We start from the raw sequence: 15,708 nt of genomic DNA, 5'->3' as shown, positions 1-15,708 counted from the left end.
TGAATCCAAGAGGTCTCCGTATACAGTAATGTGGTTTTTGTTTGTACTGTCACAGGATCAAGGCCCTGTTCAGAAATGCTCTGTTCTGGTTGCTGGAAGAACGTTCATATATTCCTCAGAAATACAGAATTTTGTGTGATAATATTAGAGCAGCTGTTAGTTTCATGGATATTATCAGATGTTTCTGAGGGATTTGCCAAATTGGTGTAATTTGTAAAATTACCATTTTAATAAGCAAGTTGTGTCTGAGGGAATAGGAGTGAGCTTGTCCCGTACAGGTTTCAATTTTCAAAGTCAGAAAAGAAACCCACTAAACATCCCAGGATATTTTTTCCCATTTAAATTTTGGCTAGTACCAAACATCTCCAGTCTGATTCAGCTGATTATATTCCAATCAGAATATAAAAGAGTAATAATAATGACTTTATCCCCACAAGATCCCCATGGGGTGTCTTGGATTTTAGCAAAAAGCAGCACAGTATCAACCTTAGGCATTCTGACCATCCTTTTTTTCTCCCAAGCTGCTTTATTTTACTCCTAAACCCTCTACACTGGACTCACTTGTTCTTATTTTGAGATCATTTTCAGTCATTTAACCAGAAGAACCTGTGATAAACTTCCTAACACTTTCCTGGTATGAAGTAAAATTGAGGAGACTGCAAGTATGAGTTAGCATCCTTATTGCACGTAAGTAAGATTAAAGACAGGGAAGAAATTCAGAGTGTACATACCTTTTGTACGTAAGCTGCTTCTCTCTGTAAATTGTGGGGTCATAATTAATTCTATTTTCAGAAAATTAAACCACTTCGAATGAATATGTGATTCTCAGCAAATACATTCTAAATCAGTAAATACATTTTTGAACCAACTAAAATTTATCAGCAGGGGCTTTGGCATCTGGTTGCTTCATTATAATTAACTAATACTATGCAAATACTGCTGCAGAGGGTGGAAAAATAACTCATTTGTGTTTGAGGGGAGCAGCGTGGCAAAGGCAGTGAGCGCATGCAAATATTAATTTGCAAGAGTGCGTGAGACGGCTCCTTAGCTACATTAGTGATTTGAACAATATCAGGAATTGCTATTCCTTCTGCAGTCTTCATCTATGTGGGCTTTTCGGTATCAATCACCATAGCAACAACCACTGTTAGTAGTGAGACTGCAATTCAGCTGCATTATTCCCTCCATGGGAGGCCTGTCATTTTTTCAGAGCAATGTGCTTCAAGGTCATCTTCATTTACCTCCATCTCTTTTGCTGTCCCTCCTGGAGGGCAGCTTTCCGTGGGAAACTTGTCCTTCTAGGCATGAGTCCATGCTTTAAAGACTGGCATTTGACGGAAGAGCTGTATGAAATATTCAGATATTTGGTAAGCGCACCAATTGTCTGCAGACAAAACAAATGATTTAGATACAATTAAGCCTGAAAATAAATACTAGTTAAATAAAACTAACATGATGACATCATTGGTAACTGGCCTGGGAGTTCCAACTTAATTTAGCCTATCTGGACTCTGTGACCTCCTTATCCATGGTCCAGCTCAGAGATTAATTTATGTGGGCTGTGGTAGCTGGGTTTGCACTTTGTGCAGAACACCTGAGCAGATGGAGCTCAGTCATTCCACTCCTGCAGCCATGTGGAGCTCAGATCCTAAACCTCACAGCTTAGGAGAGTTTCTGAAGCCCACCAGCCTCTTCTGCCAGTGTTGAAGTGGTGATAAATCAACAGCAGATCTCTCCCTCCCCAGTGCAAATGTTAGTATCAGCCTCTGCCTTCTTTAAAAGATCCATTATCAGATTTAAGCAAACAAGAAATTTTGAGCCACACTTTTTTTAAGTTGGTTTGGGGAGGGTGTCAGAAAACTGCAGTGTAATAATTAATCTTATTTTCTTCTCTTCAGCATCAGTAATTGCTGTTTACCACAAATTTTACCAAATAATTATCTTTCTTTAAGCCATTCATGTAATTGCAAGTGGAACTGACTTTTTTGGAGGAGAGAGATGAATTAAATATCTGACTTTTACTGAAAAGCTAGAAAATCTTTGAAGATTAGCAGTGGCAGCAGTTATAGTCCATTGTACATAATTCCCATCTCCTATTAATGATGGATATCTTGTTTATTTCATATTTTGAGTTTTATTCAGATTTGAGGATCCATGCTTGGTAGAGATGTCCATTGTAGAAACATTGTTATGTACAAATACATATTTTTTTGAAATTACAGTTCTCAAAGAGTGCCCTGTATCTTCAGAGCATTCTACTTTTCTCTATAAGCACTTAAAAAGCATGTGGTAGAATTATTTTAATTTTTGGATGCAGCGCCTGAGCTAAGATTGTCCCTGCTGCACCAGACTACTCACTAAAGCTTCTGGTTAAATCCTGGCTCCGGGCAAAAAAAAGAACCAGCCGGTACTGAAACACTAGCTCTACAACTGCAATCTCTCTTTCTTCTCTTCAGCATCAGTAATTGCTGTTTACCACAAATTTTACCAAATAATTGTCTTTCTTTAAGCCATTCATGTAATTGCAAGTGGAACTGACTTTTTTGGAGGAGAGAGATGAATTAAATATCTGACTTTTACTGAAAAACTAGAAAATCTTTGAAGATTAGCAGTGGCAGCAGTTATAGTCCATTGTACATAATTCCCATCTCCTATTAATGATGGATATCTTGTTTATTTCATATTTTGAGTTTTATTCAGATTTGAGGATCCATGCTTGGTAGAGATGTCCATTGTAGAAACATTGTTATGTACAAATACATATTTTTTTGAAATTACAGTTCTCAAAGAGTGCCCTGTATCTTCAGAGCATTCTACTTTTCTCTATAAGCACTTAAAAAGCATGTGGTAGAATTATTTTAATTTTTGGATGCAGCGCCTGAGCTAAGATTGTCCCTGCTGCACCAGACTACTCACTAAAGCTTCTGGTTAAATCCTGGCTCCGGGCAAAAAAAAGAACCAGCCGGTACTGAAACACTAGCTCTACAACTGCAATCTCTCTTTTTTTTTTTTTTTTTTTAACTTCCTCTATCCAAAGACTGCTTCTGCTCCACTCTCCTCAAAAGATGTGACAAGTCTGCAGCTGGAGGCTGTGAGGCAAAAACTGTGACAGTTGTGCTCTGTGTATTGGCATATAGTACAAGGCAGAAATTAATGCAGAACACCTCTGGTGTATATTGTCTATAGGCCAAAGCACATGTACACTACCATTTAGATGTGATATTTTGCTTCCTAAAACTGTGAAGAACCTTAATGGATTACAGTACTCTACAAAACTGCTTTTGTAATTATGCTTGTTTACTGCTTTGAAGCCTGTTGGTTAAACACTTCTTGATAAACATTTCCAAGATTTCTACTGGGATCACTTCATATTTGAAGTAGGTTTTGCACCTTAGAGTACGACATTTATTAATTTCTTTGGCACTAAGGAAAGCAAGCTAATATTTGTTTCCTTTGTTTTGCATGAATAAGCTTACAATAGGACAGGTAGCAAAATCAGAGAAAGCAAACAAATTGCTCAAGTCAAAGAAAAAATACCCCAGTGATCATTTAATTACTATTCACACATTTTGGATTTAAATGCTCTGGAGGCAGTGAAATGCTATAGTGATGGGACTACCTAGGTACCCTGACAGATTTATGATGAAATGTGAAGTAAACTGTCCCTGGGACTTTACTTCCCCATCCTCATCTCTCCAGGTGCTATGTAAGACAACTTGTAGTGCTGGACTTTACTAGGTTCTTCAAACCAGCACCAAACCATGCAGCAGGGACCCCGAAGAGCATGAGCGTGCTGGCTCTCGCCTAGGTACAAAGGGATTGTAAGCGGCTTTTCTCCTCTGTTGTCTGTTTGTGCCAGAGCAAGTCCCCGAGTGTCTGGAAGCTGCAGACTTTGCTTTATCCTGGCATGCCCTGCGGATTTTAGCTGTCAGAGAGGATAATGGAAGGGTGAGAGGAATTGGGACATTATCTGCCTTCCCGTGGCCAACAGGAGAGCCAGCTGCACACAGAGACAGAGGTCTCTACTGGAGGCACATGTGACTTGGAAGGAACTGTGCCATTTGAGCTGGCCTGAAGATGGTCATTAGGTCTGTAAATGAAGAAAGGGGCATTTTTATTTCTTGAGTTCACCAGGAGGTGCCTAGAGCAGCCTTCTCTGGCATGGCCGCTGGCTGCTAGTGCACGAACTGCAATGGCCCCTGTGACAGCTCTGGTGGCTGTCCAGCAGCCTCTTTGTCATGACACAGTGGTAGGACCCCATCAGTCTTACTGGTTGTCCCAGCAGCGTATAGCTGCTGTAATTGCAGGCAGGAAGACCTGAGTGCAAAGAGCTGCTCTTCTGCTGCCTAGGCCTTGTCCCAGTGCAGGTGATGCCCTGTCAGTGCTGGTGCCGCTGCCCTGGGCTTTAGCTGCACAAGTGAGTTGCAGAATTGATCCCCACCTAAGGACCAAGGTGGTGGGAAGGGGAAGTTAGCAGCAGCCAGACTGCTGTGCTTGTTCAGTGGAGGGAGAACTTGTAGTCTCTAGTGCTGTCATCACACTAAATTTAATTTTTAAAAAGAAATAAAATAATCATGACCATGCGGTTTTTCCAGCTGGTAATTCACAAGCTTCACTGAGAAAGTCCTCATGAGAGGTTACAAAAGCTGAACTGCTTCTATTTTCTGGCTGCGATTGTCAGTAATTTTATCTCTCTACTGGGATTTGTAGGTGCAGAGGAGGAGCTTTTGTGCAAACTTCCATTGTCTGTATCCCTCACGTATGTTTATCAGTCACTAATTTGCCAATACAGCAGATTTCTGAAGGGAAATGCATACAGGCAGAAGGAGGGGTGGGGGTGGGACCAGGAAAACAACAAGGGAAAAAAGATGGGCTCATTACAGTTGGGGGAAAGGAAATTAATGCACATTTGGAGTGTGCAAATCATTACAGCCTTGCCCAAAAATTAGGGATCAAAGGACTATGCAAAATTTTGCTCACTGATCTGTTTCTGAGATTCATCAAAATAATGCCAGAGAAGCAATTTCTTCTTCTCAGCCTTGATCTGTTACAGAAACTGTAGATAGCCCTAGAAATATTCCTGTTTCTCACTTCCTTTTTTAAATAGATTAGTAAGATTATAACTGTTTACCTTAAAATTTCCACTTGGCAGTTTTGGTTCCCTCACACCTTGATGAAATAAAGTGACTGTGAACTGCACATTGTTGGAACACCTGAAAGTTTAATTTGAGCAGGCTTCTGTGGTTCAGCTGTCCATTAGGCTTGCAGAGGAGAGTACTCCACTCAGCTTCCTATCTGACAAACGCCTCATTTGTATGTTAATGTTGAGTTGTGATTTCCAGGGAAGGCGTTCAGTGTGTTGTAAAGGGCCTTACTGGCAGATTGCAGCTAAATTGATGCTCGACTCACTAAATATTTACCCTACACATCCCACTTAATATGTCCAAAACCAGGCACACTGTGAAATCCTGAAACCCGATTCTGTGCTTGTGAAAGTCAGGAAACTGGTAATGTCAGCGTGGAGCAAAGCGAAGCGCTATGCGAGTCCATCAGTACATGCCAGCACACCTCCTTTTTTTGCTGGCCCCTCTTTCCGTGCTGTGACCCCATACCCTGGGGCTTGCCTAGCTGCTCTTGCCTCAACACCAGGGCAGCGCTGCAGCTGGCCCCCCACTTTTCCTACCTGCAGTTCTTGCAGCCCTGCTGCCCCTTCTTCTTCAGGGCTGCCCATGGCCCATAAGAGGATGCATCCTATGGCACAGCTGGGGAGATGACCACTGCGTCTTCACCTGCTCCTTGCCATGTAGTTTACCATTGGGAAAAACGTTTTGGGTTAGGACAGCCAAGGTAATGCTTTTGTGCCCTTGCCCTCCCCATCTCAGACATTCCTAATGTGCTAAAGCTGGCACAGTGGTGAGGGGTAGGTTGGAGACCTCACAGCTCACCTGTTTGTTTTTATTCCCAAGCCTGTTCTCCCAATGAGTTCCAGTGCAGTAACAAGTCGTGCATCTCCATGATCTTCGTGTGTGATGGTGACAATGACTGCGGGGATGGCAGCGATGAAAGAAAATGCTCCCCTCTGACCTGTAACCCCAATGAGTTCCAGTGCAACAACAGCGTGTGCATCCCGGAGCTGTGGGTCTGCGATAACCAGCCGGACTGTGAGGATCAGTCGGACGAGTCCATAGAGAAGTGTGGCTATGATGCCAAGGCCCTCAACACCTGCGCGGCTCATGAGTTCCAGTGCAGCAATGGTGAATGCATCCACCTGAACTGGAAGTGCGATGGGGACGAAGACTGCAAGGACAAGTCTGATGAGCAGGATTGCCGTGAGTGTCTGCAGGGGTAGGACAGCGCTGAGGGCTCTCCTTTGTGGGGGAGAGGGGCCAGAAGGCTGCTGTGGGCTGTGTTTTAAGGCAAGTCTTTGATGTCTGTGCAGCAACTGTGTGCCTGACAAGGAGCGTTTGTGTCCCAAATGGCATGGTTGGGTGCCCAGCCCAGCAGGGTCAGGTATATTCCAGACTCCTTTCATGCTTTTTCCTTGAGTATTCAGAGAGGAGGTGCAAGAGCTGTTGGATGGTACTGTGCCTCAGAAGAGATCTGTTTCACTAGAAAGGCAGGGAAGGGAGAATGGGAAAAATGTTCAAAGCCCTCAGGCTGCGTGGTGGGGTCACAGCCTGGAGGTTAGAAGCCGCAATGCTAAAGGGAATATATGATCAGCAGAAAAAAAATAATTAATTTTCTGCCTCTGAAGTTAGAGTATACTGAACAAGGCAGTCAAGAGCAGCACCTCTGAAGAACCCAGTTTGAAATGCACTTTGAGCTTGGCTTGATAAAGGCACAGAGCTAATAAATAATGGATTTCTTTTCAGCTGGCTTTATGCATTTAACATGGTGTTGTTGGTGTGTGTGGTATTTTGAATGTTTCATCCATTTTTAGCCACTAAACTCTTCGAGCTGGTTGCTTACCTGAGGAGGGAGAAAGAGACAGACAAGAAAATAAGAGCAAAATGTTTTGCTAAAATATTCATAATCACAAGATTGAAATAAAATATTTACATAGCTGTATATATTTAGCAGCTCTGACACTGGGCCACCTCTGGGGAGGAAGGCAGCAACCAGCTGCAGAAACCAGACATTTTTGCGAAGGTACCTAAGAAAATTTACCACTTTCGCCAGCACCATCTTTTCATATCTGTGACAACACTGAGTCCAGGCTGGTGAGCTCAGAGCAGCTGTGTGGGAGAGCCCTTCAAGGAGCAGGGGATCAGACTCTCTCCCAGGCAGACAGAGGCAAATGTAAATTCAGTGGCTTCTTCAGCAAGAGGAGGAGGATGTAGTAAGTCCTGTACGCCACTGTTTACACTGCAGGAGAGCACAGGGGATGAGCCACAGGTAACCCTGGAGCTGCTGTGCCTTTAAAAGAGCCAAAGCCTCTTTTAAGAGAGGTGAGAGCAGAGTAGGAGAAGCCAAATATGTTTTGTTAGGAAGAGAGCAGCTTTGACTGCTGGGTACAAGGATATCATCGCTGTCAACCCCCTTTTGAGTAGGGATGGGTTAGGTAGGATGTCTTTTCCTTCATCTACAAGACGGGCATACAAGAGCTGACAGAGCTCTTGGGCAGCAGGTACTCAGGCAGTACTTCCAGGGTCTGAAGCATCGCAGGGATAGCGAAGTCAGGAGGTGAAGTTGGTTCCTGGCATCCATTTCAGTATGAAGTGAAAGCCAGGCAGGAGTATGTCCGGTGGAGATGTGCACTGCTAGCTGGGACAGCCTGTGTTGTTTGGTGCCTGTTTTTCATTCTGAGACCTGCTGCAGACAATCTTGTACTTGTACGCCCTCCGAATCAGGAGGCAGTGGCTAGGCCCACCTTACAAGTGAAGAGCTAGTGTCTGGCACAGGGGACTCCCAGTAGAACTGATCTCTGTCCCACAGGTTGCATTCCCTGTGGTGACAGCAACCTGGCAAGATGGCTGAGTTTAGACAACTCAGGAAAGGGAAGGGGGAGCTCCCTTCTATTTCCAAGTGGTGAAAGAGGGGAACAGTTTACAGATGGCACTTTCTGATGAAATGTCTAAAATTTCAATCCCTGTTGTTCAGCTTGAAAGGAATTAAGTCTTTTACAGGCCCCATTTACTTTGACACTGCTGCATGAGAGGAGTGGAACTGTCCCCATGTACCTTGCTGAGGCATAGGGAGCACTCTGTTACCCAGCTTCTTTCCTTGATCTGACAGACACCAGCAATACCCAGCTGAGCTCAAACTACCAAGACGTGAGGCCCAAAAGGAGCACGGCTCTGACAGCATCCCTCAGCTACAGAGCAGCTTCACCCAGTAGCACCTCCGGATACGCCAAGGGCAGCCTCCCTGGGGCAGAGGACGCAGCTGGACACCGCTGCAGCACAGCACAGTGCTGACAACCAGTAGAGGGAAGGAGGAAATGTGGCAGAAGTGACTTGAGACAATTGTATCTCTGACTAGCGGAGATATAGCACCCGAGGTTTTTTCCAGTAAGTCTCAGTACAGCACAATGTGCAGCTTATCTACCCAGGAGAAATGAGCTTGTGGGCTGCTTCTGCTGCTTTCAGTCCTGTGGGCCAGGAAACAGTGGGTTTCGAAGCCCCATGTTTTAGCTGCTGCAGTGCTCCTCTGTACAGAGTGCCTGGTTCTGCCCTTTACACTCGTGCAAACTAGGAGTCACCCCAGTGCCAAAGAGGTGCATAAGCCTGCTGCTTTTTACACCACGGGCAGGGGAATTTCTATGGTAGTAGCCAAGAGAGGACCTGCAGCACTGAGTGCTCGTGTAGCTGATGGGTCGACTGGGTCAGAGTCAAAACTAATGTTGCTTCCCCATCCTAAATGCAGCTGTTGCTTGGATGCATGTGCCTGCAGTAAGAAAGTGGCATTTGAGAGCTCTGGAAACTCAGCATCACTGTTTATCTGTTGGACTGAAGAGTTTAGGGATTGACCTCTATTATTTTTTTTCCTCTCCAGAAATTCTCTTTTTGAGATCAGTATCGCATGGCACGCAGGGAGTTACAGGTGTATGACACTGCTTCATCCCCTTAGCAACAAGGATGGCACAAGTACCACTAGGTTTTACTTCATTAAAACTGCAGATACCAGCTCTATGTCTTCTCTTGTGAATGCGAATCATACGGGGTTTGCATTGTATAAAATAGAGGGATGGGAGCTAATGCTTTAAAAAAAATGTCATGAGGCCATCACCAGTCATTTGTTATAATCATCTTGAGGTGATAAACGAGTAGAGCAGAAATGAAGGGTGACAATTGGTGAACAGGTTTTGGCAGCGAGACAGCAAATAAATAGGAGGGAATGAGGCATTTCAGGAAAGCTGTGTGAGAACATTGAGTGGTTGGGTTTTTTTCCCTAGCATATATATTCAAATATGTATATATATTTATAAAATGAACATTAGGTCAGATGTATTAGTCTCCAAATCTGGAAAAGTTATATTTTAGAATGTCCTTTGCAACTCACATTAGGGCATCCAGGAGGGAGAATAAATAATGATTACAACTGACAGCTAGAAAACAGATCCCTTGAGACCTGACCTCACCCTTTGTGCCTCTGTCTCCCCATCTATAAAATGGGATTGATGCATTTTGCAAATGCTGGGGTTTTCTTGAGATTAAGTTCATTTCTGGGAAAAAAAACACAACCAGAAGAAACACAGGCTCAGACTTGGAATCTGGAATTTATGTGCTGAATTTGAGCAATACAGCCTTGTGCTTAGTAGTTGCAAATGGGAAGTGTGTCTGTCTGAGTGTGCCTGTTAATTTATCAGGGCTTTGGTAAATTGTTTCGTATTTGATTTGCAGAGCAGAGGAGATGGCTTATAAAAGTGCTGAGATTTCACTGATTTAAGCCCTCCAAAATAGCACAGCAATTTTCTGAACACCTTGTGCAAATAAGCAGCACAGCTTTTCCCTCCTCTTGGGATATTGCTCTGCTTTGCGAATAGTCCTGCTGGCAACCTGCTGGCAACTCTGCCAGTGGTGCTGAGATGGGTTCATGTCCCGGCTTCAGGATAACAAAGTTCCTGGCCCTCTCCCCTCAAACTTATGCTCTCCAGGCCAGGTATAAACATAGCGTTCTCTCTCCTCCTACTGAAAAACACACCAAAAAAATAGAAATGCTGTATATGCATTTTAATATCTTTGTGATCAGTAAGAGTTGTTACTGTATCTGCTCTCTTTAGATGTCTGTTAAGAGGCTCAGGGGCCATTCCTCAAAGGTCTGAACTTCTACAGCTCTGCTGGAGTGGGAAGTGAGCCAGGAAACCAAGCCTGGTCTCCAAACTTCTGTCTCTTCTTCTTGAAGCAAAAGCTTTGTGCAATGATGATGTACAGTCCCACAGCTGTGTTTTGCAGTCCTTGCAGCAACCGAGCTAAGAGCTGTGCTGTCATTTTTTTCTCAGTCTTGTGGTGCTTGTGCAACATTGTCTTTGCAGTTCCTGCAAAATTCTCCTTCATTTTAATTTGTTTTAGGATTAGAAACCTTTCTATTCTTAGCATCTAGCTATAGCTTCTTTTTAGAAGAGCTTTGGAGATTACAATTGAGGACAATTAGTAGGTTTTATATCGGCTGCCTTCCAAATCTGTAGCTGTTGTCATGCAGATTTGCTTGATAAACTGGAGACCTGTTCCTACTCCAGGAAAGACAAGACCCCCATTGGCTTTAATTACGTGTTACACTTTTGTGGGGGGTTAATACTTATAGTCAGAAATGGAGGACCATCCCTTCCTGTCTCCACATACAGAATTTGCTACAGAAAAGGTGGAGTAAACTGTTTTTCATGTTGGGGGTGAAAACAAGAAATAATTGTGGCAAGGGAATTTTCAGCTAGACAGTAGGAAAAGCTTTGCAATGGCCAAGGTTTAGCTTGGAAGAGGTCAGGATTGCCTAGGGGGAAGGTGGTCTCTCCATCATCAGGGCTTCTCCAGGCAGGTGGTTGTACATGGCAGGAACGGTTCAAGCAGAAGTGCCTCTGCCTCCCTGCAGGAGCTCTCAGTGCCACTTCCAGATCTGTGGTCTGTGATTCTCCCAGACAACAGCTTTGTTTCTTCCTCTCCTTCATTTTTCTCCATTTAGAGCAGCAGTTCCCACATGCTTAGTTTGGAGCTGCTGTCCCAGATGTCCCACTGTTTCCCATTTCTGTGCCTGGGTTTATTAGCTGAAATGTGGCGACACAGCTGGTCCCATAACTGTGCTTATTGCTTGAGATTTTTTTCTCGCTTTGCAGCTTTTTATGAACATAGTGCATATGGCTTTCCTCTCCAAAGAGCAGTGCTATTTCCAAACTTTCCTCATGTGAATACTGTGTATTTCTAAAGGCAGGATTTCTCCCTTCCCCCACTAGTCCTGCAGTTGTGGCTTTCCCTGTATCTTGTGCCCTTCACTGGCTGAAGATGCACTAGAGCTAAGTCCAGTGAAGCAGTCATGAATCTGGATCCTGCATCCTGTGGGATGCAATCACCAATAATGCTGAGCCTTTGTGCAACTAATACTTCATGGTACCAATGCTATCTCACTTCATGTCTGTGGCTCTTTCTGGGTTATCTGGAAGTAGTACTTTTTGTATTAGAACCAGTTTGTCAAATTGTCAAGGAAGGTCTGCCACGTAGCTCTCACCTCCCATGTGGTAACATCAGTGCTGACCTCTAGCTATTCAGAGGCAGTGATTTTCTGTCATATGATACCAAGATGCAATCAGCAAGATGGAAAGGCTAGAATCAAGAGCTCTCCAGAGTGCGCTGCCTTAACAGGATTTTAAGAAAACATCTGTAAGACAGTCCTCTCAGAAGTAAGCTGCATAACATATCCCAGGAATGAGGGCCCTGTTTTGCCAGTGAACTACAGGCTGCAGCCCTTCGATGGCTAGCGAGTGCCTGTACCCTTTGTCAGTGCAAGTCTGGTCCCAGCTAGGGAGGTCTCTCACTTAGTGTAACCTTAGGGAGGGAAACATGACTGCTTTTAGTATGGTCAGTGCAGCTGTCTGTTTTTTTTTCCCCAGCTTTGCTGTTCATCAGATCTGTTTTGAGTCTGTAATAATCTGACCTGGGCAAATGAGCTTCAGGCTTGAAACCTGGCCTGACATTGTGGAGATGTTTTTGGCCTGTAACCCCAAGAAACACCAAGCTGCAGTGCAGTGGAGCTCTTCTGCCTTCCAGTGGTCTGTTTAGCTCATGGGCATTTAGTAACCTGAATGATCATGTCTGTGTTGCTAGCTTTGTCCTTAGTGTGACCACATTGGCTTTGGCAGAGGAAGTCAATACATGTCTCTTGCCTATGCCTTTAGCCCGAACGTGTTTTGAAATATGTCTTAAATATAATTTTTTTTGAAGGAAGGAGAGCTGAGGAGCAGTTGCCTTTGCCTACCCAGTGCAACTCTGCACTTGTAGTTAAAAAACAGCCTAGCCTCTCACATAGACTGAAGACCCTGGAGGGGCTCCACTGCTGATAGTTTTGCTGCCTGCTTGCTTTCTTGTGTCTCACCCGAGACGCCTCACTGCCTGCACCGATCCTGTTTTGACTAGATCTGCTCATACAGGCTTTGGGGCTCTTTTCCCAAAGACGTACAGGGTGAGCTGGGATGGCAGAGGGGCACAGGAGGACAGTGGCTGAGGCAGCTGCTGCTTCTGTTGCTTTGTTGGAAGCAGCCAATGCTCTGTGATGTTTGCCGACAGAGGGTGCAAAACTCCAGCCGTGTCAGAGGTATGTGGCTAAAAGGTACCACACAAAAGATTCAAGTCCTGTGTGGCTAATGCTTGAATGTGTTGTCTTAAAGCTCTGGTGACCTGCCAGCCAGATGAATTCCAGTGTGGCGATGGGACCTGTATCCACGGAGCAAAGCAGTGTGACAAGGTGCACGACTGTCCTGACAATAGCGACGAGGCGGGCTGCGTCCAAGGTAGGTACAGACAGCTCTGCACTCCTTGTGCTCCGTGGTGTAAGCCTGTGAGAGCTGCGTGGTCATTGGAAAGGGAAAAGGCCTGTGCTGCTTCTCTGGGCCATGGCAGGCTGCTTCCTGTAGAGAGTTTTAAGCCGTTCTGGCAGTGGGGTTGCTTGGGAGAGTTGATTGTGCTGACCAGGCAGACTGCATGACTTGAAAAGTTCCTTGCATGATGGCTTAATGTTCATTTGCTTAATCCCATCCCATTTCTGCTAATGACACCCTCTTGAAGCTTTACATCAGGCTTTTTGTTGTCATGAGCCTCATCTAACTTAGTTGCTTTCCTCTCTTGCCCGACATGACAGAGTCAGCATGTGAAAGTCCCAGCAAGTTTCAGTGTAAGAGTGGAGAGTGCATTGACGGAGGCAAAGTGTGCGATTCACATAGAGACTGCAGGGACTGGTCTGACGAGCCTCTGAAAGAATGTGGTACAGTACTTGCCTTCTACGTGTTGCTCCTGTTGTAACTGCTTCCCCTCTCCTCCATCTGGTGCTCACAGCTTTGAGTGTAACCACATGTAGCTGCTAATGCTATTTCTCACTCTGCTCCTCTTTCCTTGCCTTTATTCTCTCATCACCCTTCATATGAATATAATTAGTAGCCTAGTCTGATCATCTGTAAGTTTGAACTGTGCCCTTCTCAGCTCAGCTTTTATTCTTGGAGGGATGTATGAACTAAGCCCGGAACTAGGAACCAGGAATTCCCCCTCTCCCCAGATACTACTGTCCTCCACAGCACAGACCAGTTTATTTAGCCTCATTGCCTAAATTATCTTTGAATTGTAAGATTATGATAACATCATAAAAATTTAGCATTGGGAACATGCTTTGAAGGTGAAAACACATAGAGTGGCGGCAATCACTGAGAGATGACTTCAGCCGTTTCTGGGTTTTACATGTTGTTGCTGGTTCCCTTAGAAAAGACAGCAGGTTGCTCTCTGCAGCGTCCTGCCAGCTCTGGGCTAGTGAGAATGCGCAAGCCGCGAGAGCCGGGTCTGCATGGGGGCTGTCAGAGTCAGCAGAACAGAAAGTCCAGGCCAGAGAACTGTGCCATTCTCCCTAGGGCAGCACCTCTCTCACCTTTCCTACCAGGCATTGTGGGCACCAGCCCCAATCTGGAGCATCACTCAAACACATTTGTTTTTTTCCCTAGTGCAGAAATGTCTCAGACAGGCATCCCTTTCGATGACATCATGGAGCACCAGTAGCATGGAACTCAGTGCCTGCCTCTTAAATAGCTCACATTCAGGAAGAACTGTCAGTCTCTCCTCTGTATCAGACAAGAAGTGTGTGTGCATGCCTAGTGAGGATGCTCTTACCTTGTGCTTTCAGTATGCCCTTGCTTTCTTCCACACTAATCCACACCTCCCTGTCTTTATGAGTGGGTGTTGCAACTTGTCTGTCTGTGGAGGTCTCTCAACAAAGCTGGCAGCCTGGTTTGTCTTAGGAGACTGGGCAGTGGCATGGCACAGCTGGGCTTGGTGCTCAACCTTACGGTGGTGACATGGCTGACTTGGTGCAGTCCCAGGCTGGCAGTGGTGTTGTTTGAGTTAGGAAGCTGAGCAGAGAATACCCCTAAAGGAAACATGTTTCTTTAAGAGTACAGAATGATGTGGGTTGCTGTGAACGTAATGCCCATGCACAAGTAATCCATACGGAAGGCAGGAGGTGCAGGACATGCCCCTCATCTTGGTGTGTCTGTCTAGCTGTGTGCTATACACTGCAATGCCCTCTGAGATTCCCAAAAAAAGCACGGCAGAAGACAGAATGTCATTTGTCTTATTTTAGGCAGGCAGTGAATATACTGCTGAAGTTTGGGTAATGGGCAGCAGCTGCCCAGCAGAAAGAGAACAGGCTAATGTCTCTGCCTGGCTCCTCCTCAGCTCCTATTGAGAAGTGCAGCAAGTGAACCAGCACTTAATTTACAGTCTCTAAATCCATTCCACAAAGCACGTCTGAAACCATGGGAATCATCTAAGTGAGGGTTTACTAGTTTTGTTAGTCGAAACAGCCTTTGTAGTATTTTGCACAGAGCTGTAGTACATGTTTATGACCCAATTTGCTAGAGGCCTATGCAAGTGTAGGAATAGGTGATATCCATTAATAAACATCATTGAACAGTGACAACACACAATGTGACTCTGTGGACACTTTCTTGGAGCCTAGTGAACTTTCTGTATTAGTAATGTATTGATATCTATCTATATGTGTGTGTCTTTGATAGGAAGGTGAAAGCATCCCAAAGTTGAGATGGGGTTCCTTCTGGCATGGTATTTTCCTAGTCTTACTGACTTAATTGGCTTGTGGTTGTTTTCATTTTCTTCCGAGAGTACTGGTTTAATGGCTCTGCTATACTGCTCACCTGCAGTGTGCAAGGAAGCAAGAAGTAAAAGATGAATGAAAAATTTGCCTTTAAATTGCATTATAGATTGAAGCAAATCAGTTTTGCTTGTTCTAGTGAGCCCACTATCCCTGAAATCCCACAGCTTCTGTGCAGCAGTCTTACTTAGGGAGAGGACTTCCCCTTCACCTTGTGTAGGTTAATTACAACAACAAGAAATGTTATTTCTGACAGGAAACCAGCTTTCCTCAGCCTCTCATTCAGTTCTAGTTACAAGGATCCATTTAGTCTGTTTTTCATTTCAGCACTTGAAAGCAGGATCAGAGAGGTGGCCTTGGATTAGACAGGGACCGAGGAGAGGATGGGGGCTGTTGCTTCATAAATGGCACACT

At 44.7% G+C, this 15,708-nt stretch overlaps 1 protein-coding gene across 1 annotated transcript in view; it reads left to right on the top strand.

Annotated features, from left to right (window-relative positions):
• Positions 1-15,708, top strand: part of LRP8 (low density lipoprotein receptor-related protein 8, apolipoprotein e receptor) — a 160,007-nt gene that overhangs the window by 125,835 nt on the left and 18,464 nt on the right. Inside the window, exons 4-6 of the mRNA XM_009320196.1 lie at positions 5,967-6,329; positions 12,812-12,934; positions 13,282-13,404. Of these exons, the coding sequence (XP_009318471.1) occupies positions 5,967-6,329; positions 12,812-12,934; positions 13,282-13,404 (609 nt within the window). The remainder of the gene's footprint in view (positions 1-5,966; positions 6,330-12,811; positions 12,935-13,281; positions 13,405-15,708) is intronic.

The sequence above is a fragment of the Pygoscelis adeliae genome, unplaced genomic scaffold (genome assembly GCF_000699105.1).
Source record: "Pygoscelis adeliae isolate BGI_AS28 unplaced genomic scaffold, ASM69910v1 Scaffold393, whole genome shotgun sequence".
Classification (NCBI taxonomy): domain Eukaryota; kingdom Metazoa; phylum Chordata; class Aves; order Sphenisciformes; family Spheniscidae; genus Pygoscelis; species Pygoscelis adeliae.
The sequence above is the reverse complement of the archived record's forward strand: the minus strand, read 5'-3'. Positions and strand labels throughout refer to the sequence as shown.